Here is a 26,076-nt window from a genome sequence, read left to right on the forward strand (position 1 = left end):
ACTGAGTGCATCGTTGCCCCGGGGCTTCGTTCCCTGCTCCTACTGCTGCTTCTACTCCTGCTGCTGCCGCATGGAACGTGCGTGTAATTGGCCGCTCATGTGCAGCGAGCTGGTCGCGCGCAATGCCAACTGAAGTTGGCATTTGGCATTTTTTGGGTAACGAATGAAGACGAGCGTAGGGGGGCGAGGTCGACGAGCGGGAGTTGCCAAGCAAAAGAAAGAGAAATTCGATTTGCTGTGAACGTGCAATGCGGCGTATGAGCAATATTTGTAGCTCGCATTGGCCCCGGCGCTGTGCGCCATAGAAAGCAGGCAGCTGAATAAATCCAATAAAAATACATAAGAAAGCAGAAGGCCCAGCCCAGCGACCGAAGGGCATAAATCAAAATTTTCTGGTGACCAAAACTGCAAACATGGAAAATATTCCAATGCCAGTGAGTTTCTTTCTGTGTATGTGTGTGTGTGCGGACTTTTAATTTAAAACAACATGCTGTACGTATCGGAAAAGCAAAGCCAGAACCGGCACCTGTGCCAGGTAACAGCCAAATGTGAAGAGCGCGCAGGATGGAGCTGGATACGAGGGCAACAGCAAAATGCCTTAAAAGGCCATTAGTTGTTTGTCTAGGGCCTCCTAATGTGCTCTTGTCAAAGTCCACACATGTGAAACTGGCCGAGTGTAAGTGTGCCTGTGTGTGTGCGTGTGTCTGTGTGTGTGTGTGAAGCTCACCTGTCTGTGCCGGCAAAAACGTAGCAGCAATAAAGAAGATTTGTGTTCCCGTCGCATTTTGTGGATACTTTCTTTCATTCCCTTCTTTCTATTTTCCACCTCTTCATTCTTCTTTTTGCAAATTCTGCAGAAAATCTCAGCCTGCCTGACCGTCGGAAAGAGTCAAATCAGCTTTGGTTTAGGCTAATGACCACAGAATGGCTGCTGCTAACCCACAAGCTACTGCAGTCACACACACACACACACACACACACACACACTGGGAGTGAGGTCAACTTCAATGTCCTTTTCATTGTCTGCCCCTTCTGCCTAATATATATGCCAAGCCTTACTCGAACATGTTTTGTTGGAAAAAAGGCTACTCCTGCTACTCCTGCTGCTGATGCTACTCCTGCTGCTGCTGCTGCACCTCCTACTCCTGCTGCTGCCAACAGTATGGAAATTTAAGATAGCTAAGGTCGAGCCATATGAGCGATGACAGAGTCATCGAGGTGCTGACTGGGCTCTTCGGACAGATTGCAAAATGAAATGAATGATTGGTTCGTTGAACGCATAATAAACAATGAAGTGACACTGGAAGATGCATAACTCGCACTGACTGAAGGGCATTTCATTTCAATGGGAAAGTGGAGGTTGCTTGTCTGACTGTTGAGGCGGATAGCCAAGCAATTAACTTATGCATTGTAAGTTTGGCTCGAACAATTGGTCGAGAGGAGCTGAGCACTATCGAATGGGGCTTAACTAGGGCTTCGCAGTGTCCTCAATTGAGCTGCTGTATATAGTGTTCCTCATGAATTGAAGTGTACGAAGAGAAAAAGAAAAGTGGCAGCTGATGTTTATCTCTAATGCTGCATAGCCTTTCCCTGCCTCCTGCTCTCCTGCCCTCCTCATTGGCCTTCTAATTAATTAGCCACAGAAAGGTAATTTAATGAAGTTGCCTTTGAATTAATTAAATTTAATTTGCCACAATCGCTGCAACATGTGGCACATAAGCCTTCGGCGTGGGCGTGGGCGTAGGCGTGGGCGTGCCATGCATCAGACTTCAGACTTTCCACCTGCCCTGAACCGACCCACAATCGATTTCGTACTCCCATCAGCGTCGATGATATTGACGCTTTCAATGGCAAGTCGGTTGGCTGGTTGGCTGGCTGGGTGGCTGGCTGGCCGCATGCCCATTAAATTTGGTGGCTCAACTTCCGAACGGTTGCTCCCCAAAGATTACCGCAAATGCACAATGGTAAAATAATCATAATTGCATATAAAATGTTAATGGGCAATGGACCGGGACGAGAGCCAAGCGGTGCACACACAAACGAATATATATGTGTATGTATACATGTGTGCATGTATATATACATATATAGCTCTGCTTGGGGCTGGAGGCGTATGGAGTGTGGAGCACGCTCTAAAAACTTTTTAATACACCAAAGGACACATTTGGGCCTCGGCCGAGCGAGCGGCCCAGCTGTGTAGACCCAACTGTATTCAATCTGTGTGAGTGTGTGTTTGTGTGAGTGTGAGTGTGTGTGTGAGTGTGTTTGTGTATGCCACAAATGCAAAAACAATTACGAAAACTTTGTTGGCAACGCGCCACCCCACGGCATAAACAACCACAACAACAACATCAAGAACAAGAAAAACAGGGCAAAAAGTCAAAACCAAATGTGGAAAATTTTTGAAAGCCAACTTTCTTGCCGGCCACTGTTGCTTGTTGCTGTTATTTTTTTATTGGTTATTGCCGTCGCTTTTTGCTTTCATGTTTTCATTGCCATGTTAAGAGCCGCACAAAAAGCAAAACAAATCGCGTGGGCGTGGCAGCAACAGCAGCAGCAGCGCGAACAGCAACAGGAACAGGAGCAGCAGCAGGAGCAAGCGGCTAGCAACAAGGCGAAACACTTAAATTTACATAATTTCCGGTCGACGTCACTGATGTAATGCCACGCTTCATCTGCACCAAAAGCAGCAGCAGCAGGAGTAGCAGGAGCAGCAGCAGGAACAGGAGCCACGCTGGATGCTGCATAAGAGCAAGGCTCGAGTCGTGCGTGGACTGTGGATCAGCTGGGGAAATGGAGGCGCCTCTCTTTCATTTTCATTTTCTGTTTCAGTTTTCAGTTTTCAGTTGTTGTTTTTGTTTTTATTTTTGTTGGGCCAAAATGGACAGCGGCCAACTTTTAGCTTTTGAACTCGCGCGCAGCTTTGGCCATATTTTAGCTGCAGCTATTTTAGTTGAATTTTGCACAGCTGCCAGAGTTGTTGTTGGTTTCTTTTTTTTTCTCTTTCTTTCCACCGGGCATGCCCCACGCACTGCCCCATTCGGCCACTACTCTGTGTTTACGCTGGGGTGCTGTTACTTGTTGTGGCAACTTTATAGACGCTTAGCAATTATGGCAATTGGAATTTTTATTGCCATAAAGCTGGCCACATGCATGCAGCAAACATGCTTAAACAGAGGCGCATATACATACAATATAAATAAAATTTATATACGTATATATGCATATATTGACTAGTTACTCAGAAATTATAAAGTTATTTTTGAGCTATTCGCACTTCTCCTCCTTACTTTACCTTTTTTATTTACAATTAATTAATTCTTTTGGCCGTTAAGCAGCCGGCACAGTTATTGAGCTCTGATAACTATTTGCCAGGCACAAAAAGTGGAAGTAAGCGAAAATGAAATTTGATTGAATTTAATTAAAAATGTGACGCTCTCTGGCTATAGGACATAATCAGGCACCATCTCGCTCGCACTCGCACCTCTCTCTCTCTCTCTATCTCCCTCTCTATCTCTTGTTCCTTCCCTCTGTTCGTGTCAAGTAAATGCAATTAAATTTGCCAGCTTATGCATTTCATAAATCGAATTAAAATTGTTCGGCAAATACTGATAGTTGAGCTGACACCGAATTAAATTTACATATAAGAGCTAGCTAGAGGCAATTATCTATACAGATGATATCTCCCTCTCTCTATATATATACACATATATACATATGTGTAAATGTTAATTTATGTTATGTAACTATTAATAATTTAAAATTGTAATTTGTTTGGCTTACACCTTTGTTTGATATATGATTAACTTGCCTTAGTTTAGCAATGGTATTATTTTATTATTATTATTTATTATTATTTTGGCTAAGTAAGCCCTTGAGCCTTGTCTACGAAATAGCACAACTGCCAAGTAAGAACTACCTCAAACTAAACCATAATAATATGTTAAGCATGTCAAAACATGCCAATCATAATTAAAACTGAGATGCCTGACTCACTCTTTGCTTTCACTTTCCCCTCACCCACCCGCAGCCTCATCTTAGATCTTTGCCCTGCTCAGCTAGTTCAGCCGAAGAACTCTTCACTCAACACGCTCTCGACTCCTGTAGAGCACTTCATGTTGGTCTCCAGCTAATGACAATTAGTATGCATTTGTTGCTTCTTCTTCTTCTTCTTCTCTTTTAAATAGAGAGCGCAATTAAAGAGCAGGTTTAAGTGAGATTTATAAGCAACCCCAATGAGAGCTGACGCAGCCGCCAGAGGGCGTTGGGCCAGCATGGCCGCCGCCAGGGGGCGCTGCGTCTTAAGTCTTACGCACACAGTTGGCCTTATTATTACATTGTTTATGAGTTCTGCTGCTGCTGTTCTGCCGTTCACAATTTATTGTTTGTTATTGTTGTTGGCTGCGGCTTGTTGTTGTCGTTGTTGTTGTTGCTGTTGGCTTGTTTTACAAGCGCGTCTCGGCATGTTTTACTCATGTTTCTGGCTCTCAGCTTTTGCCATTTCTGTTGTTGGTCGTCTTGGCCGCAGTGCCTCAAGCCCAACACAAAGTCATATTTTCTTATTATCTGTAGGTGAGGCGAGAAGGGATGCAGGGCCAGAGGAGGCGTGGCCACTTTTGCCTGCGCTTTTTGCGGCTGGCCACACAAAAAGTAGCAGCAGCAGCAGCAGCAGGAGCAAAAAAAGCAAAACAAGATGAGAAATATTAATAGCCTCCTCCATTTGCTGCTAAGTGGCGCAAATTGTGTGTTTGTTTATATCATTTTGTGGTCGAGCGGTCTTTAAGTATTTTCTTTTTTCTTTTTTGCATTTTCGGTTCCGGTTTTAAAGCTTTTCATGCACACGGGATTTCTACTTTAAAATGCTGTTGCTTACATTTTAGCGGTGTTGCCTGTTGAAATGGTTACCGCTGCGGGTGGTTGGTGGTTGGGCGAATGGCTGGGCTTGGGGGGTGCGCTGAGGCGTGTGCAGTTTATGGAGCGCGTTGAACCGCGAACTGTTGTTAATGGCACTTGATCTCATCGCTTGCCACACCTTAGGTATTTCGACTTGCAAACAGGAGCTGCAATTTGGGAGCAGGAGAAGTGCAGCTAAATCTTGTATGATAACTGTATGCCTTTGTATTATATATGTAGGAGCTTACTCAATGCCTTAAATGTCACTCATGCAGCTCTTATACCTATGTGATTCGCATAGAAGTGCTAATCGCAGTTGAAACGGAAACTGAAACTGAATCTGAAGCAAAGCCGCGCCAACTGAGCATTAATTAAACTATCTTCAATTTATTTTCTATTCCTCTAGATAATTCAATCATTCCGCCTTCGAATCGCCCTCAATTTGCTAACGAATTCCTCTTTGTGCGCTCTTAAATGAATTACATTATATGAGATTTTTAAGGCAAGCCAGCGTGCAGCGTGTCCTTCGTTCTAGCATGGATATCTGGTCAATCCCTGTCCATGCATCTAGACACCTTTGTACGCAATTTTCATCTCTTGTTGCATTAATTACCACACAAACAGACATACACACTCATGCACACACATGCACACACCCACACACACTTGAAAAACAGGTGAGCAAAAAATCTGTGGCATCGCTAAATTGCACTTCAAAAGCTCATCAAACGAGGGCGAGGCCAAGGTGGGCCGAGGCGGTGCTGGGCGGAACGGTGCTGGATGCTGCTGCAGAGCTGCTGTAAAGTGTTTGCACGTGAGTTTGTTGGCGGCAACGTGCGCTGATTGAGTGCTCCTCGTACTCATGCACGGGCGAGAAAGGATAAATGAAGGACGACGCTTAGATATGATGTCGAAAAAGAGAGCAACGAGCTGAATGCTTTCGACTTGTTGTTCGCTTTTTATATTCAATCCTCCAGTTTATATCCCACATTCCCCCCCATTTCACATCCATCCCAGATGCTTCTGCTCGTTTGGCTCTTTGGAGTGTTGTTCAACCGCTTTGGCAAATATTTGATTTTAATTTTTCCAATTAATTGGTTTTCCATCAAAATTTAACAACGCATCCAGCTGTACCTGCAGGCGACTCCCTTCCGTTTTTTACATGCAGCAAATTCTGCTGGATTTAAAAATTTCGCTAGATAAAAACACACAAAAACATAACAAAAACAACAAAAAAAGCAAAAACGAAATAAAAACAAGCTGCAAAATGAAAATCTGGAAAAGTCAACAGGCACAAACAGTTTAGCCGCCGGCCGCAGTTTGTCGTTGCATGTGGGCGTGCCATGTGGGCGGCCGTAATGTCAACTACAAGAAAATTGTCACTAATGAGTGGTAAAAAGGCCGAGTCACTAGCCAAAGTTCTGTTTGCATAGGCCCAGGCGCAGCGGGCTGGGCTCATGGTGATGCCATAAAGAAAGTTCAGCTAGGCAGCCTCCAGTGGCTGTGGGTGTGGGCGTGGGCATGGCCGTTGCTTTGGCTTTCGTTGTGCATAGTCAATATTGGTAAATGTGTCAGCTGCAGCGGTCTGACTGAAGCTGCGGCTCATGAGCGGCAGCAGGGCAAAGCCAAGTGAAAGGGATAATGAAAAACCACAACAAAAGCACCAAAAGTTCCACACAACATAGCGGAACGGAAAGGCGCAAAACTGGAAATGTGGAAATGTGAAAAAGTGGAAAAGTGTGGAGCAACAGTACGGCGACAGCAGCCAGGACCAGCCAGGACATGCACTGGCCACAGAGAGCGCGACATTTATGTAAATGCAAATTATGTTGCGAACACAAAACAAAAGCTTGAAAGCGCCGAGAGCAAGTAAATGATAGACAAGGAAATACCCTACGCCAGCAGAGAAGAATATGCTCTGAATAGTGAAGAGAAGGGGTGCTATCTGATATTAAATAAAGTATAGCCGTTAAGCACTTGGCACAGGATATTCTATGAAAAATACCAAACAAAAACCCAAATCAAAGAAAGGGCCATAATACCCTATAAACTGCACGTACGGGGTATTAAAAGGCACCCACTGTAGCTGTCTGGCTTGAACTTTTGTGTTTTGTGTGTTAATGAGATAAGCATGCAAATGTGCTAATAGAATGCGAACTTACCCAGGCCAGGAGCAGGACCCCAGACTAGCTAAGGAAGTCAATTAACAGGCAGATGAAGTCGCGAGCGCGAATCGTGAGTCGTGAGTCTCCTGTATGGTGGCTGGAGCTTGGAGCTCGGCTTAGCTGCCGTTCATCATCGTTTATCTTAATAAACCGCGCCACTCAGTCCGACATTAAACCGAAAGGCAGCAGCCAAAAGCCCTCTGTGAAATTGCTTAATTTGCAGTTGCTAGGAAACCGAATGGGCATGGCCCAAACGATGGAAACGATGGAGAGGTGGCCAGGTGAGCTGCTGGGCCAGTGAGCCAGTGGGCCAGCGGGCCGTCGGGCAGGTGAGACGAGCGTGAAATCAGAGCCTGACAAAGCGAACGGTAACGTGTATGCTTAACGTTCACGTCGCGCATGCTGCATTTACGCTGAAGGTGAAGTCGCTGGCGGCACACGTAAAAATGTTGATAAAACGCACAAAGCCCGTTGATGATTTCAATTTATATATCCAAGTGGAGCTCATCTTCAGTTGTGCACACGTTACACGTTGAAGATGCCACCATACTCGGCGGCGACTGCTCAGCCATCCATCCATCCATCCAGCCATCCACACTCAGTCAGTCATCTGCAGCTGAATTTGCTGAAGCATCTCACGTGCAACATAATTTTTCCAAGCGACTTGCCGACGAAACGCGTTTACATGAATGCCCCACTGTACCTCAACTGTATATGCGTATATGTGTGCGTGTGTGTGTGTGGGTGACTGCTGTGCTTTATGCTAGAGGATGTGTGGCATTATGAGCGTGAAGTAGACTAAATAAATTACATTTAAGCGCAAAGGTGTTACGCATTGCATGCCCGCCCTTTCTCTAATGGGCGTGGCTGCTTACTAGCCCCATACTTTCAGCATAATTACGCGATGTCAAAGCTAAAAGTGCAGCGGTGGCACATTAATTAACAAATAGAGAACGTAACGCTAATGGGGAATATTTGCTATACAAAAGGAATAAATATGAACTCTATTTAAATAGAAATTTAGTAGAAAGTGTAAAACTTAAATTGAGCTAGAGGAAAAGAGAAAAATTAATCAAGAAAATGCTGCTTGCCATGCGGAAGCTGTCAATTGATGATATCTGCTAATCTCACACTAACCCTCCCCCTCCGCCACCCCCTCACTCTATAATAAAATATATCTTAATTGCTGAGAGCTTAGCTGTGGCACTTTATTAAACCATTGAACCAATAAAATTCCATGTTTAAGAGTCCAAAGTTTAAGTAGCTGCATAAAAAATCCGAAATGAAGTTTTCAATTTCCTCAACGCGGGTGGGCGGGGCCGGGCGAGGCGGCTAAGAGGCGCACCTGGTCACCTTTGACGGTCGTAAATAGCGAAAGTTAAGGCAACTAAATGCTAATATCATAAAATGCCGAGCCAAATGCATTAAGAGCGTGTTGGCATTTTGCGCTGTTGAGTGGGCCGAGTGGGGCTAAGCGAAGGCGTGAAAACTTTGCTGCCATATAAAAATGGACCAACTTTATGGAGTTTTAAATGTTTTCCTACAGATATTTAAAGCGTCTATCGCCGAAGGATGCCGACTGCATGCCGTGTCCCAGCGATTTGGTAAACTTCAAAATGCATTCGGGCTTCTTGCGAAAAGTTTCTGGCAAGCAAATGGAGCAGGAAACAGCTGTCCCTTCATATCTTTTGCATATCAAAAGTATCGACAAGGACAGCGATGCCGATGTGCATGGGTGAGAGGCTCGCAGTGCAGTCCTCGTGTATGTTAAAGTGAAATATATGCAAAGTTTTCCTATTGGGCACAGGGAGACATCCAAAAATTCTCCAAATTGCATTTGGCTCCCAAAATAGCTGGCAACCAAGTATGGATACATATATGTAGATGCGTGCGTGTATGTGTGAGTGTGTGTGTGTGTGTGTAGGGTGGATGTTTGCATAGATGAGTGCAAAGTTACATTCAATTTATATGCACTTGCAAAAAGTTTACACCAAAAAAAGTTTCTACTCAACGAAAAACTAAACATTTTGTTATCGCCACGATAATGGACCCGGGACTGCAGCGATTGCGTCTCCAATATAAACATGCACACATACATACGTGCACACATACTAAATAGATACACAGACAGGCCATCTCTCTCCCTCTCTTGCTTAGCGTGGTCCAAGTGTTTTCAGCTGTAGTCAAAGTTTATTGCATGCACAATTTTCTGGCAATTTAATAGAATTGAAAAGCAATTTCCACATTTTCACATTGAATTGATAAGAAAATCCTGTTAAAAATACGAGCAGCAAATGATTTTGATTCAAATGCAATTTAAGTAATTATTAGCAACAGGTCTAAAATATATTGATAACAAAACGACTATCCACCAAGGGTCTGCTCTATGCTGCGATGCCTTGCAGCTCTTGCAGCAATTTTGCCAGGCATTGAGCTCAGAAACAAATTATTCCTTTAACTATTTCTTCTGAGTATATCCTCTAAGTATTCCAAATAAGTATTTCTTCTTCTCTATGTATTTCTTCAATTTCCTTTGAGCAATTCTTCCAAGTCTTTCCTCTAAGTATTTTCTTTAAGAAATTCCTCTAATTTTTTCTTTGAAGTGTTTCGTCTAAGTATCTCCTTAAGTCTCTAAGACTTTCCTCTAAGTCTTGCCTCGAAGTCTCTAATGATTAGCTGACCGATCGTTAAATATTCACACACACACTTGACTTCACTCTTCTGTGGGGTACGACTGACTTCCACGAGGCCTGAACGACTGAAGAAATGCTGCAGCTGCTCCCCTTTATATACGATAGGGCCACTTTCACTCGAACACAAGGTCGCTCTCTAATGTTGGGCCCGCCGTCAGGTAGAGATCGTTGCAGTCGAACTTGAAGTGACCAATGAGAGCACTCTCTGCTGCTTTGAGCACTCTAGCTTCGTTTTACTCATATATAAATACTAAATGAAGACTGCTGCACCCATATAGGCAACTCAAATGTGCCTTCTTTTGAGAGACAAAGAGACATGCAGAGAGACAGATTGTGAGATAGACTCTGGGACAAATGGAAAAGAGGGAAGATCAATTCGACTCTCTTGTTGTCATCAAGTGCAACCAAAAACATTTAAATATTTAAGCCTACTCACATTTAACAATTAACGGCAGCTGTCCTACTACCAAGTGCATGCCCAATAAAAATTAAAAAAAAAGGGAGTCGAGCAATCAAAGCAAAGTTGGCGCTCATCTTGACTTATTAACTTGGCCGGCGGCGTTGGCGAGAATTTTCAAAGAAATTAAACAACAGCTGCAGCAACAAATGCATCGATTATGCCAAGTCAGTGCAGACAACAGAAACATCAAAATTAATATTCTCAGCTATGCAAGGGAGAAATGCCAAGGAAGGAGCCGGCGCAGCCAGATAAAACTGAGTTGCTTTGAAGTTTCCGCTACGAAGCGCCGATGGGCAACTACAAAAAAACAATGAAGAAGCAAGAAAAAGAACGAAAAATGGCAAAAGAAAACATGGCAAACAGCGTCAAGCCCCACCAGCATCTCTCATCAGCGTCGTCGCGCGAGCGTCAGGAGCAGCAGGACGAACATCAGCTGAAGCTCCACAACGTTTGCTTCATCAATGGAGCTGGCTGTCTGGCCCAGAGCAACGTGCAAGCAGTAATTTCTTGAATGCTAGCTGAAATCACAGCGCGAATCGCGAATCAGAGTTAATGCGCTGAATTTAAGCGCTGAATATGTTGTTATTGTATCAAATGCATTTTCATGCAGCTTAATAAGCTCGGACCGAGCTGAGCTGGCAGACCACTAATACCTGGGCTAAAGGGATCGACAATGCGCGTGCGGGCGAGACAGCTACAAATACAGTTACAGATACAGAGATAGAGAGTCGGAGCGAACAGCAGCCGCAAAGAGAATGGCAAACAAAGTAACTGTAGCTGGGTGCTGGCTTTTTTTTTGTGGTTTTGCGTTTCGTTTGCACAAAGAAAACAAAAGCAGTTGCAATGAAGATGCAGCTAGCAAGCCGAGTGCGAGTGTGAGCGGGAAGGAGAGGGAGAGAGAAGAGACGCAATTGGATGCTCTGTTTGTGCGCTGCTCACATATTACTCATGTGTGTGCCCGAGGCGAAGTGTTGTAAGCGAAGGAGAATGTGTAAGTGTAAGTGTAAGTTTGTGTGTGTGTGAGTGTGCGTGTGTGTGTGTGGGACTGTGAGACGTGAGCTGCTATTGTTCTGGGCTATGTATCCGTATCCTCTTGCTGCCCCGTGGCTTATGCTACACTTTTTTAATAAATTATAAATTGCTGCAAATATATTTGCAGGCAGGGATTACATTTATCCGCTCCCCTTCTGCATTCCGCACGCTTGTTTGCATATCGCTAGTTTGGCTCATGTCCCAAGTGTGTGGTTCTATTGCCACAACCCGTTTGCACCACACACTCTCTCTCGCTCGCTCTCTCTCTCTCTCTCTCTCTCTCTCTCTCTCTCTCTCTCTCTGATACACATGTGTGTGCGCTTTTGTATGAACTTTGGATTTTGTATTCATGCTTGAGTCACGTTTTGTACATTTGTTAAAAGTAGTTCTTAAGGCGATTGCAACGCGCACTGCGTTACACGCAAAAAGCAGACGGCGCGCCAAGCGAAAATTGTGTGAAAAGTCTTAAATTAACTGCAAGTGCCGTTGCAGCTGCACGTGGCGAGCGGCAACAACTTACAACATGCCGCCGCTTGTCCCTGGGCCAGCACATTCTTTTTTTTTTTAATCAATCACGCATATGCGCAAATAATTCTTTTCACGCCTGCGGCTGACTGCGTTAGATCAAGAGAAATTCCTCGCTGAGTGAAAAAGAAAACAAATTTCAGATTGAGAATTTTTTTTAAATTAAAGGTAAGTAAAGGCAAGTCAGCTATTTCTCTTTACTCTGCTTGATGAAGGTTCTCATTCAACTCCCATCCATTTGCTAGCTACCCGCCCCGCCCATTTTAATGCTGAAATAAATTCATTAAATTTTGTTAGGCCGCCCCAAACCACTTTGCCGTACTTTTTGGCGAACAATAAAAATGTCATTTTATGTTGATATATGAGTTGTATAAAAATGTGCCCCGTCTCGAAAATCACGTAGTAAATTCTGCGTAAACTTGAAAAGGCTGCGGGCTTCGATAATTCGTCGCGAAATGAAACATGTGCCCAAAAACTTTTGCCGTATGTGTGTGCGTGTGTGTGTGTGCGTTTCTTTTTGCACCCATTTCAATTTTTTGTTGCTTCTTGCATATTAATTTGAAATTTGTAGCATACTTTCAACACACATACACACATACGCATTGGTGTGTACATGTGTGTGTGTGTTAACAAAGTCATAAATTTCCAGCACTGCTGACAGTTTTCATATTCGACTTTTGCTATGCATGTTCAAAATTGCTCAAATGTCTAGCAAATGGTCTGGGCACACTTCCATTGGCATGCCTGCATTTCTGAGCACTCCAAAGGTGTTTGGCCACGGCTCCAGTTCGCAGCGCATGCATATTAAATGAAGGCGTATTAGACTTGTTTTCATACGACTTTGAAATGGGTGTGAGCTGGGTAGCCTAAACATGATTTATTGTGCACTGCATTCAGAAGCCATTGGCCTTCTGGGCCTTTTCTAAAAATTTGAAACTCCTTCGCCAGCTAGTTTTTAGAGCAGTAGATTTATATTCATTTTAATTGATATTTATTCACAATTAACTTTGCCCATTTTGCTCTAAGTTTAACTAAGAACAATTCGATATATTCGGAAAGACAATAATTGAGTCAAAGTAGGTATAAATCTCTTCTCTTTTATTCACTGCCAGCCATTAGGGTATGCGGAAATGCAGCTCTGTCACAAAAGCGAATTCGATTGAAGCTTTTTGCAGTTCGCAACTCAATCAACGGCACATTCAATCAAATGTTTTGGCACAATATTTTAAAGCGTAAGCACACACACACACACATTGACAAACAGTTCGAATCTGTGCTTGTGTGTGTGTGTTTATTTATTGTGCATTTGTAGTCGCTGATATTTATTTACTTTCTTTGGGCACTATGCAACATTCGATAGAGCATTGAATTACATTTCCATGAAGCGAACTGCGCTGCGCGGCACGAAGTGCAGAAAAGTTTTCAGCTGCAGCACTCGGCGAAAGTTTTTTCTTCCTTTTTTCATCTCCCCCCCCCCCCCCCTTTTTTTTTGCTATTTCCGGTGGCAACGACAGCGCGTACAACAAGCACGACGACATTTTTGGCCAAATTGTGTGTGAAATTGAATTGCAATTGTCAATAATTCGTTTCCAAAAATATTTCCAGAGCTGCCAAGCAAACTGATTGAGTCAACGAGCGGCGCTAAGTGAGACCTGAGCTGCAAAAGTTTGGTGTGCGCAATGCGATTATAAAGTTTCCACATCCGCCACTCCCCCCATGCAGCCCCCGCCCCCTTTAGCTATAAGAAACTTGCACATAGGTAATGGCTTACCTGAGCGTCTAATTAAAATCGGCTTGAACTTTTTGGGCCATGCAAAACTTGCAGCCAACTGAGCAACTGATTGAATGTTAACTTGGCCAAGATGACAATTTCCAATAGCCATAGAAAAAGACTGTGTGTGTGTGTGCGTGTGTTTGTTGTAAATCAAATTTCTGCTGCAGTCATAAAATCCAATGAGGCGCATACAATTTATTTGTTTTTTATGTGCTTACAACTAATGCGAGCCACCAGGCAAACGGCAAACGGCACCCGGCATCAGGCAGTTGGCTTGAGGAAAGGATCCCGTTTCGTGCCCGTCCAGAACGGCACGTACCAAAAGTTCCGCAACGAAATTTTTCAGTTTTACTTACGTAAAATGTTTAAACATATGTGCAAATCGAACTAGCAATTCGTGCATGCATATATATATATGTGTGTGTATGCGTGTGTGTGCCTGTCATAAGTTTGAATGGCGCCTTCGGGGGCGAGAGGGGCTGCCAGTGAACCGACACTGACTTTGCCGTTTTCTTTGGCCGCAACATTTGACACCTGCTATGCTCCCGTTTTGTTTCGCTTGGTTTTGTTTTATTTTTTGTGGACCCTCAAGCATGCCACGGAACGGAAGGTGGGGCGGGGTATGTGTGTGGTTGGCATACCCCACATTGTTACCATTTTATTGTGTGCTTAAATATTTACACAATGAAAACGAAGCATTTCCTTCCACACACACACACACACACACTTACACACACACAAGCTTGCACAAGAGGTACATGTGTATTCATGAGTGTCTAAGTGTTTGTGCCACAAAACACATTGTTTTTGGGGGCTTTGCGTGTTTGATTTATGAACGTTGTTCTATTTTTCATTGTTCATTGTTGTTCCTGTTGCTGTTGTTGTTGTTGTTGACCCCCAGCTACACATATGACACAATATTTTATACTCGATTGCCAATTATGACCTGTTAAGGGTTTATGGCCAATCGTGCGTCTGTCTAAGTGTGCGTAATTATTTGCCTTAAGGGGCAGCTCAATTGAGCAATGACTAACGGAGCTTGGGGTATGCATAGATAGTTATTAATTGGATGTAATACATATTTTTATTTATATACCAAACGCATTGGTGCTTCCAGTGCTATCTTAACATTTGCATATGTATACACATATGTTGTTATATATGTATATGTTTACATAGATTTCGGGAACTCTGTCAAGTTTGAAATTGGTTGCTTGGAAATATGCAGAGCTCTGGCCCCTTCTGCTGGTGGCAGACTTTGGGCATGTTGGCCAATTGAATATTTCATGACATTTGTCACTTGCGCATGCAACAGACATTCGTTTCCTGTTTACAACGCTTCAGCCTCCTGCCCGGACCTGCTTTTTGAGCTATCAGATGACTCGGGGATAAGTTGAAGTCCTCGCGCATTTGGCTGTCTGTCTGTCTTTGTGTCTTTCTGGCTTCTGGCTGCTCGCCCCACACGAATTGTGGAACTTTTTTGCGTATTCAGCATGTCAACTGTGGAAACTCAATTTGCCTAAGTAAATAAACGGAATATGAATGTTTAATTTATTTTACGAGCATAGATATTAAATAAACACACGACCGAGTGAGCGTGTGTGTGTGTGTGTGTGTAAGTGTGTAGCACAGTGTAAGTTTTTCACATGACATGCAAAAACTTTAGCCATGTCAGCGCGGAGTTGCAAGTCGAGAAGTTCGGGCTATGAAAACAGCGACTAGGCAATTGCGGCTTGTTTGCTATAGCACAATTTGCAATTGGTAAAGTTTCGCTCGCCCAGAGAATTACAAAAACAATTTCCCTGGCATCAAGCTGCCGATTTCTCAGGCGAGGCGACAAATCAATGGAAGCAGGCCTCTCACAAAGTTTAATTAAATCGACTCTGGCACTCTGGCAGCACTCTCTGCCTTCAGAGCTCTTAAATTAATAGAAATCTCATCGCAGGCAATATGCAGGACGAGTACATTGGTTGTGGTTAATTAATTTTATATCAACTCTCGCTTTCGCTTTTGCCACTTTCCATTTGAGTTAAGGGCAGAAAGGCAAATTACAAATTACAAAGAAATTGTAAATGCGAAAATGTGCGGCGGCAGGTAAACAGCGAATACACTGAAAAAATCAGAGCAGAAAATATAACAAGAAACACTGTATCACCCGTGGCAAATTCAGATTTGCATTTCTCATTTAATTAAAAACGTCGTTTCAGTATATTCAACGTGCTATTTAATTAAGCTACAACTTTTTGCCGTATTTCCAGTTGCACACGCTGCGTATACGCGATGTTCGACTGACACCCAAACAATCTTCAATCAGCGTGTCGTACATAAAATGTTGTTGCGTGACTCATAATTTGTTGTCGACTTGTTTACATGTAACCTCTTACTCTTTCTCTCTCCCTCCCCCTCTCTTTCCCACTCGCCCATCTGGCGTACTAATAATGATGATGCGCGCCTTTATGAATATTGTAGCTCGACTTGTTATATGGTCGGAGCTGAAGTTGTGGCTGCATCCTCGCCCATAAAAAGCTAAGCGTTCCGTTTCGCTCGGCGACATTAAATTGGTGAGTTTTCTTTTTTATACGACTGAATCGTGTTATTACCGCCCTGTAATCGCTTCCCTTTTATGCACTCGACTTCCGTTGATAGCGGGATCTGCATTAGGTTCGGTCCACGTGAATTTACAGCCAAACTTGTTGACAGTATTTCACTTTTTTATTGCTTTATTGACTGATTAGCAGAGGAGCATAAGCTCAATAATTTTCTCGTGGTATCATATATGAAGCAAGACAGTTAAGACTCTCAAAATGTGATCCATACGCAATTTTTCCAATTTGTTGACTGGATAAACTGTTTTATAGCACATATAATATGTAAACTACCTCCAAACTTAATCGATCAATAAAGAAATATCAGCCACAACATCGGTTGAGCTACTTGAGCTTGTTTGCTAAGTAAACATCAAGAGTTTACTTGAGCAATGATCTCGCTCGAAGGTATTGAAATTCGTAGCTCAACACAACTGGCGTTTGCTCAAGAACAGCTGTTGCCTTCATGAGACTCAACCCGTTGCAATTGTTAAATATTTGACATGTTGTGAAATGCTAGGTCTAACCCTTTGTAGCATACAACGACAGCATAGGGCCCGCAGTAAGATCTTTGGTATAAAAAGCCCCGCTGGGTTAACGAAAAGCACAGTTACTTACAACTTCTGTAATTAGCCATGCAGATCGTAACAGTTCTTAGCTTGCTTATCGGCAGTTTCTTTGCCTACACATACGCGGCTCCCCAGTCGACCAATCAGATTATCACCGCACTAGGCGCTTTGGCCGCACAATTGGCGCAGCAGAGGAACTCGACTGTGCGATATGATAACGGCACTGTGATCATTACGGGCATTGCCAGCTCTAACGCCACCTCCAACATCGGCAGTCTGCACAGGCCACATGGATCTTATGGTAACCATGGTAACCATGTTCCCCATGGACATCATGGTCACCAGAGACCTCATGTTCCTTATGGACCTTATGGACCAGGCGGCTGGTACAATCCCTGGAACAGGTGGAACGGACTGTGGCGCGGAAATCCTGAGGAGGAGCAGGATATCGAGATTCCCGAGGATGCAGAAGATTCTGAGAACTATGAGCTGATGGAGGAGGTGCTCCCAGAGGACCTCGACATTCCCGAGGATGCCGAAGATGCCGACGATAGCAAAGATTCCGATGATCTCGAGGATCTGTTGAAAGAGGAGATAGAGAATGAAAACGGAGAGTCCAATAATTAACCAAATGGAAGCAGTTGACAACCTAAAATCTTCACTCTCCAACTTTTATATTATCAAAATTTTATAATTCAATAAAAATTATTAAATTGTTCAAATCAACCAGCAAAATAAATATTGAATAAATATTGAACTTACATTTTATTTATCTATCTATTAAATTTAAAATGATAGGATTTTATTTAGTTCTATAGGGCTTCTGTTCATATGACTACAGAAAAATAGAACTCGCAGATGAATGCTTGACCTAGGCTATAGGCTGGGCCTTTAGCATTTGAAAGGTTTACTTATATACTATGCATTTTACATAGGAATTGTAATTTGAATTGCCTCAAAAGAGAAGCATATATCATTCAGCATAATGCCAACTCTTATATATAATCAATTAATATGGAAATATCCACAATATCGGCTGAGCCGTTTGAGTTTGTTTGCTAAGTAAACAGTTATCTAGCTTCTGTAAAGTTTTCTCTTTCGGCTTAACCCGATTAACGGCGCGGCTGCTGGCGTTTGCTTAAGAGCAGATGTTGGCTTCAAGAAACTTGGCCCGTTTCGATTGCTAAATATTGGACAAGCTCTAAAATACTTCATATAACATTTGGAAGAATCGAATAATTAGTTGAGACTTATTTTTGTACCTGAAAGAGAAATGAGTATAATCGTTTTGTACAATGTCCGTTTTAGTGTCCGCCCGTCTGTTTATCTGTCTGTGTGAATGATATTTTTTTCGAAGCTACTGTCTCGAGCATACTTTTAAACTAAAAAGTGTTAAAATTTTCCCGGTCCGCCCACTTGGAGCATGTCAAATCGAATCTGAATATTTAATGAATTTCAGTAAGTAAATCATTGGAGTAAGTTTCCTTCATGTTGAAATAATAAAATAAAGCTCTATGGATAACGAATGCAATCATTAGCAATTGATTAAGAACAGCTGTTGCCTTCATTAAACTCGATGTGGCAAAGTCTATTTCAATTGTCAAATATTTGAAAAATTCTGAAATACGTTTAACCTTAAAGCTGCAAAGCTAACAAGGGTAACAAGGTCATTTGTAATAGTTTTGGTATAAAAAGCAATCATAAGAGTGAGCTAGAGCACAGTTACATAGTTCGCCATGCAGATCGTAACAGTTCTTTGCTTGATTATCGGCAGCTTCTTTGCCTTCACGGTGGCAGCGCCCCAGAACTACGGTGAGATCCTGGTCAACGCATTGGCCACCTTGGCCATGGAGTTGAATAAGAACAAAAATACGACAACTGATGTTAAATATGATGGTCATTCGGTGATTATTACCGGCGTTGCGAGCTCGCATTCCTCTTCTAATATAGACTATGATGGAGCACACAATTACACTTCACACAACAGCACCGGATGGCATAATCATTACTGGCATTGAAGATGGATAAGGAGCATAAGCTGCAGGAGTAGGCGAGCAAATAATGAAGAAAACTAAAACTCAGGGCATACAAACTTTTCAATCGCCGACTCCAACTGTACACAATCCAATCCAATCCAATCAAATTTATTTAATTGTACAACTCGCACCTGATAAAAGAAATCTAAATAACGGCTGTTCAAATATTGAAATCACAACGAAATAAAAGAAACGCACATTTACCAATCAAATTGAAAACTTTGAGGCTTGCTTTGAACTGGATCAATATGCAATATAGATATGCATTTTCTAACCGTCCATATGATTCGCATTTTTTGTCAATAAATTCATAAATCCCCTTGTTTTTGGAATGCTACTCTTTTGCCTTTCGTTTGATTCTGTTTGCAAATGCTTTTATGGCATTTGCTTAAATGCAAATATCGAATTGAATTGCCAGTTTTCAGTGCTGTATTTTTATAAACCAACTTAGATATTCAATATTTTATGTCCGAAAGGGCTAAAAGCTCAGCTAACCATGAACGAGTGTGTATGAGAGAGAGTATGTGTGTGCTGCTGTCTAAACTGTTGCACAACTCGCTGAATTCCCGCGGGTGGCATAAAATATATTTTACATAAATGGTTGCAATCGCACATTAATATGCAGAGCAAAAGTTTCATAAACCCAAGCATGTTCGTCGCTGGTTCGTTTGGCACATGGAATATGAACATTTCATTTCGATTCGCTAATTGGACGCTGCGCAGCTCTGGCTAAACTTTGCATCAAAGTTTAACAAGCTGTCTAACTGACAGAATGCAGAATGCATTGCACATTGCTTAAGCAATAACATGTCAAATTTATGTAATTATTGCGATTTGCAATATAGGAGGGAATTCAAATCAAAATACTGCACGAGGATTTGTTACACTTGTGGAAGATTTATTCCTGCTCAGATTCAGCAACTTTCTCCCATTTCAAGCATGTTTACATTCATATTAAGCATACGCCCAGTGCGACTTTGGCTCGTCGCCCAGGAACTCAGGCAGCGCTTGAAACTTGGCTTCGTTTCAAAATCTGAGCGAAAATAAATGTTTAGCTAAATTGTTTTCTAACTGCGATTTATGAAGAATGCCGCTGCAATCGGACTATGCAAATTGGCCACTGATCTGGAAGCGAGCCAAGTGCTGCCAAATTGTTTGATGCGCTACAGTGGATAACGCATATACCTGGCGCAAAACTGATGGCCCATTCGCCGATAAGGCCAAGACTCTGCCCTGCTTCGAGTGCCAGCCCCAGGGGAGTTAACAAATCACTCGAAGCGCAGAGCGTGTCTATCGTTTGAATTGCGACAAATGGAACGCATTAGGTTAACATTATTGCCAAACAATTTGTTCCAAATGTGTTTATTTGTCTCCTCCTTGTTGTTGTCACACAACATTTCTACATTATTTTGTAGCTCCTCTCACTCTCTTCTCTTCCCCCTGTCTTCCCCTAGATGTTCTTGGCCGCCCCAAATATAATTCCTTAGCCAATTGTAGTACATGTGGCCAAACTTGAAATCGGATTAGGTAAGAACATGAGGACTGGGGGCTCGGAGCCTTTGGCAAAATCAAACAACGATAAATTGCTGAAACTTGTAACTGATATTATCGTATACGAGTCCAATTTTGCTGTTAGCCTGTTGCTAAAAATGTCCTTGCCGCTATCCTGTCTGTGTTGTGGGGCTTCCTGCTTGTCGCGCGCCTGTTTCCTGGGACTAGATATTAAGTGGCAAATTATCTTATACTTTTTTGTGTGTGTGTGAGTGTGTGTGCGTGTTCTTGTGTGGGATTCGTAATGGCAATGCTTTTAAAAAGGGTTTACGTGTAATTGATACCCGCCCCACCATGTCTCAGAGGCCCTAAAAGTGGCCGTTAAAGCGACTGAAATGGATTTGCATTTGTGCATTTAGACAATTGATTCTGAAAGAGGGGAAACCAGAAATGTAAGCGGCCCACGTCATGCATTATACATGAGCATTCTCTGTATTTATGATTGCTTTTAAGTGTTTGTAAAAAGGAGCTCGAGGTATGGAATAGTTTGTATTCAATACTCTTCAAATATACAGTTCGCATTTTGGTTGGCTTTGCACTGCAGAGACTCAACGTCGAACAGCATGCCCTCCTCACAGACCACGGCATAGGGTATGGGATAGTCGCAGACCACATAGCGATTGCAATCGTTCGGATATGGCAAAATTGTGCCAAGCGGATGACCGCAGCATATGTTTGGCGTATCCGGGTGTATTGTTGTGGGTCCTGAAGTTGTTGTGGATGCTGAAGTTGTGGTCTTCTGCGTTGTCGCAGACGTTGTGCTTGACGGCATCTCGGTTGTGATTGGCGTTGTAGTATCTATTACAGTGCTCGAAGTCTCTGGAGTACTCGGACTAGTAGTATCGATTGCTGTACTGGTAGTCTCTGGAGTACTTGGAGTAGTGGTAGCCACGGTAGTGAGCGGCGTAGTAGTTGGAGTAGCTGGAGAAGTTGGTGCTGCTGTTGCCGTTGTGGGTTCGGGTCTACAGTTGGCCAATTCCGGATCCATACACTGCAGCTCTGTAGGGCTGAATTCCAAGCCTTCGGGACAATCATAGCCAATGGGTATGGGCTCTTGACACACAATATATTTCTCACAATTATTTGGATATGGCACAAGGCTTCCATTTGGCTTATTGCCGCAAATGCCGCCTGAAGGCGCTGGCGTTGTCGTCTGCTCTGTGGTTGTTGACTCTGGAGCTGTGCTGGAGCTGCTGGTGGCTGTTGTGGGTGGCTCAGTAGTTGGGGATATTTCAGAAGCTGTCGAAGATTCTGGAGTTGTCAAAGTTTCGGTTGTTGTGGAAGTACTGGGAGTTGTGGAAGACTCTGTGGTTGTGGAAGGACTGGGAGTTGAGGGAGGTTCGGTAGTTGTTTGTGGCTCGGTTGTTGTAGAAATCTCGGTGGTTGTCAAAGGCTCGGTTGTTGAGGAAGTCTCAGAGGTTGTAGAAGTCTCTGTAGTTGTCGATGATACTGGACTCTCAGTTGATTCGGTTGTCTGATCACTGGCCGTGGTTGATCCGGGCCAGCTGGGTGTTGTGCCAACGCTGCAATTGGCTAGCGAAGCCTCCATGCACTTACGCTGCTCCGGACTAAACTCATCGCCGTCAGCGCAGTCGTAGGCGGCGGCAATGGGACGATCACATTTGATGTACTTGGAGCAGTCGTTGGGATAGGGCACCAGTTCGCCATCGGCTGCTCCGTCACACGGCCCCTTTTGTGGCGGTGGGCGGGTTACGGGGGGCGTAGGCTCTGGCGTTGTCTCCGTTGTTGTTGCTGCTGTTGTTGAAGTGTAGTCCCAGCGACAGGCATCCGATGGCACGTCAGCACCGCATTTGCCGCTTATCGGATCGTAGTATTCGCCACAGTTGCACACATCCATCATGTAGATGTAATCGTTGACACAGCGTATGAACCACTGGCAGTTCTCCGGGTAGGGGAACGTGTCCCGAGTGCTGTTCGTGCACATGGTCGGCTCCAGAGGTGCCTGGGTGTGGCCAGAGCCAGGTGTCGTGGCCATCTCCTTGTCGCAGTCGCTGTCCTCCCAGCTCACACACTGCTGCTGCTGGGCACTGAAGTAGGAGCCGGGCGTGCAGTAGAAGCCAACCGGAATGGGCGACACACAGACAATATACTTGCTACAATCGTTCGGATAGGCAATCATTTCGCCCTCATCCTTATTGCCACATATGCCGCCCGGTGGCTGGGGCGTTGTTGCCACACTAGTGGTTGGTGTCGAAATGGTGCTGACAGCTTCCGTTGTCGTCTTTGTCGTTGTCGTTGTTGTTGTTGTTGTTGCTGCAGTCGTTGTGGTTGTGGTCGCATCCTGCTCCCTGCAAGCTGTCGGCGATACATTCGGCCCACATTCACCAGTTTTTGGATCGAAGTATGTATTCGAGATGCATCTGGCAATATAGAACTCGCCATCGCCCATACATAGAATGTAATATTCACAATTCTGCTCGTACGGATATGAGGTTCCGAGTGGCTCAGTGGCGCACAGCTCGGCTGGCCCAGGTGTGGTGGCAGGCGTCGTTGTCTCGGTGGTTGTGCTGCTCGTTGTCGTTGTGGGCGCTTCAGTGGTGGTGCTGGTGACAGGCGTTGTGGTGCGATCGCCCTCACAGTCCACATCTTCGGCAGAGTCGCAAATCAGCAAAACGGGATTGAAGAGCAGCGTCGGAGCACACTGACCCACAATCACCTGATGGTCTCTGCACTGCAGGTACTTCGAGCAGTCGGCGGCATAGGGAAAGAGGAAGTCATCTGGTCTGTCCTTGCACATATTGGGATTAACATCTGCTGGCAGTGCGGGCGTTGTTGTTGCAATTGTGGTGCTGCTGGCTTCCGTGGGCACTGGCGTTGTGCTTGTCTCTGCACCACTGCTCGAGCTGCTGGTGTCTCCAGTGTTCCCGCCCGTTGTTGTTGTTGTTGACGTTGTCGCCGCCGTTGTCGTTGTCGGATATGGCTTGGGTCTACAGTCCACCGAGTTGGGCGTATCACAGATGTGCCACAGCGGGTTGAAGAGCTTATCGGGTATGCAATAGGCCATGTTGGTGCAACCATTGCGGCAAGTAATGTACGCACTGCAATTGTAGGGATATTCGTAGAAGCCGTTGCCCAAATCGTAGCAGTAATCCTCATCAATGCCAAGAGGCGGTGGGCTACACTCGCCCTCTTCAGTGGTTGAAGTTGGCTCTGTGGCTGTTGTTGTCTCTTCTGTGGTTGTTATTGTTGTCTCTTCTGTGGTTGTTGTTGGTGGTGTTGTTGTTGTCTCTTCTGTTGTGGTTGTTGTGGTCGATGACGGCAACGGCAATGGCTCACAGTGAGCGGTATCTGGCGTATCGCAAATGAGCAGCTCCTGATTGAAGACCTTATTATAATCGCAATAGTTCAGCACTGGCCAGCCGTGCGTACAATTGATATAGGCATTGCAATCGTATGGATATCGATGCACCGAACCATCCTTGAAGTTCTTACAGAATGATTCCGCAACGCCCGGTGGTGGCGGTGGTGGATCATAGTCCGATGTGGGCCAATTCTCCTCAGTGGTGGGACGACTCTCCTGCGTTGTATTTGCCGCCGGAGTTGGAGGAGTTGGACTGTACGCGCCGGTTGTTGTCGGGATGTTGTAGTAGATGCATTTCGTGTTCTGTGGCCAGTCGCAGATCTGCGTCCGGTTATTCCACCACAAATGCGCTGGACACATCTTCACAGTGGGGTATTCACAATCGCAAACTAGGAACAAGCTGCAGTTGTCCGGATAGGGCGCACTGTAGCCGAATTGCACGCCCGCGCACATCACCTGATTCTCGTATCTCTGCTCATTGTCACAAGCCGCTTGCCTCGGCTCGCTGCGCAAGGCCAGAGCCATGGCCAGCAGCAGAAACAGCACTGGCAGCCAATCAAATGTGCTGGCTGGAAAATCAGAGAAAATTATATTATGAATAATGAGAAAAACTCTTAAGTAGAATTATATTAAATTTAATATGAAATTTACCTTTCATTATACGAATTTTCTATAGTAAGAAACCTTTTTCTTAGTTCCTTTCTTTTTCTTCGCCTTTCCTTCTTTCTCGTTTTCTCTTCTATTATGTTCACTGGCTAACGATATTTTCGAGACTAAACTAAACCTTGGCAAATCTATTCACTTTATGAAGTTTCTGTCAGATAAAAGTCGTCATTAATAGAACTGATAAGATAATACCTATATTCAATTATTTAAATTGATAATACGTTAGTGAATATGTGCTAGTAAATATGATTTAAGGCTTATCAATAAATATGTTTGTGAGCAAATAAATATCTCGAATGTCGTAGAACCGGCTGTGTTCTAAGAAAATGTTTGCAAATATCAACGAATAATAGGGAAATCAGATTGATACACTTAGCTCGCATATGTCTAGGAAATTATTGAGTACTTCCTTGTGTTTAGTCATAGACTAAAATAATCACTGGTTAATGGGCTGCGATTGTACTTGAGATTATTAATTGGGAATTATTATGATGTTGCATGAATTTGAGTCAGTTTTAAAGCAGATTGTCAAAGTCTTTATAGAAAATATACAACTTGTTATTATTTCACGTAAAGGTAAACAATTTTTATTCCCATTGCGCATTGTTGACATGTGTATAAACGTGTACGTGTGTGTGTGTGTGTTTTGTGCTTATTGCTCTTGTTATTACACTTATTGCTGTTGTTGTTTTAATGAGACAACGTGACCTCTCAGCAGCTGAATTTATGAGCGCCACTCGACGCTTGAATTACACAAATAAAAAATGCGAGCATAAACATAAATGAAGCCGAGGACTTCAACGCGCCAGCCATTAAAATAAAGCGACAAAACATGAGCAGTAAACAAAATTGGCAGCACAACTCTGGCTAACCAACTTATTTTCCAGCAGAAAAGTTCTGGAAAAGTGCAATAGCATTTGTACTGCAAATAAGTTAAAAGCATAAATCTATGCACGGTTTTAGTTGAGTTTTTATTTTATATTTATTGTGAAAAGCGAAGTGCAACACGTTTGAGCACGTGCTGAAACTCTATAGAAATTGAATGGAAGTTTGAATAAAATTGTAAATATAGATGTAGTATAAATTGAATTGGAACGGTTGAATAAAGCTTTTTGGCAAAGTATATTAACAGATGGCCTTAACAAAAATGACGCCAGGCAACCAAATGGCTTTAACTGAAAATTCATAAATACTCGTCTGCTTAAATGGCTAAAGCCAATTGCCGCTGGAAGGCAATTTTTCAGCTTGATCTGTTGGCTGCTGTCAAGCGTTTGATCTGCAACAGATTGAACTATCAATTACGGCCTGGGCAAACGTGACCGTCTAACAGCTGCCCGTCTGATGTGTGTGCGAAAGCTGGCAAAGATGAGACAGACACACACACACACACACACACACATACACATGGTGTAGCTGGAACGGACGTTTAGTTACAACTGAGCACCTGTCGTGCGGCATCAAAAGAAAAGCAGCCAACGCGCAAAGGAGTACGTGTCCCACATGCAGCCAAGCAGCAGAAGTTGTCAATGTTGTTGCTGCTGTTGTTGCTGTTGTTGCTGTTGTGTGTGTGTGTGCTGCATGAAATTGACCTCGTCCGTGTGCGTGTGTCGCTGGAGAGAATCGCCTAGCTCCGAGCTGGGCGTACATATCTTTCACACGGCTTACGTGCACGGTGGCTGCACAGGGGCAACCTTCACGTTTTATCCCTGAGAGGGGCGCAGCATTTGGGGGCATCTAAGACAAAGCGCCACAAATCAAGCTGGGTACGCAGCGCGCATAAAGAAATTACCCCCCAACAAGCGAAA

At 43.7% G+C, this 26,076-nt stretch overlaps 2 protein-coding genes across 2 annotated transcripts; one reads left to right on the plus strand and one right to left on the minus strand.

The window, feature by feature from the left end:
* Positions 1-16,720: 16,720 nt before the first annotated feature.
* EAChm (Enhancer of Acetyltransferase Chameau) lies at positions 16,721-17,435 on the plus strand. The gene has a single exon (XM_089466888.1). The coding sequence runs from the start codon at positions 16,763-16,765 to the stop codon at positions 17,321-17,323; it is 561 nt and encodes a 186-aa protein (XP_089323014.1). The 5' UTR covers positions 16,721-16,762; the 3' UTR covers positions 17,324-17,435.
* A 3,241-nt stretch (positions 17,436-20,676) lies between these two features.
* On the minus strand, positions 20,677-24,374 carry LOC108612302 (uncharacterized). Its single transcript, XM_018005180.2, has 2 exons — positions 24,257-24,374; positions 20,677-24,174 (listed from the first exon to the last, which is right to left on the minus strand). Exons 1-2 carry the CDS (start codon positions 24,261-24,263, stop codon positions 20,777-20,779), a joined length of 3,405 nt encoding a protein of 1,134 aa, XP_017860669.1. The 5' UTR covers positions 24,264-24,374; the 3' UTR covers positions 20,677-20,776.
* Positions 24,375-26,076: the final 1,702 nt, after the last annotated feature.

Source organism: Drosophila arizonae, chromosome 4, assembly GCF_054131065.1.
Source record: "Drosophila arizonae isolate 15081-1271.41 chromosome 4, UAZ_ARI_1.0, whole genome shotgun sequence".
NCBI classification, from domain to species: Eukaryota; Metazoa; Arthropoda; class Insecta; order Diptera; family Drosophilidae; genus Drosophila; species Drosophila arizonae.

Bases quoted from the DNA above. Each gene is read 5' to 3' on its own strand.
- EAChm (XM_089466888.1), top strand. From the start codon at position 16,763: ATGCAGATCGTAACAGTTCTTAGCTTGCTTATCGGCAGTTTCTTTGCC.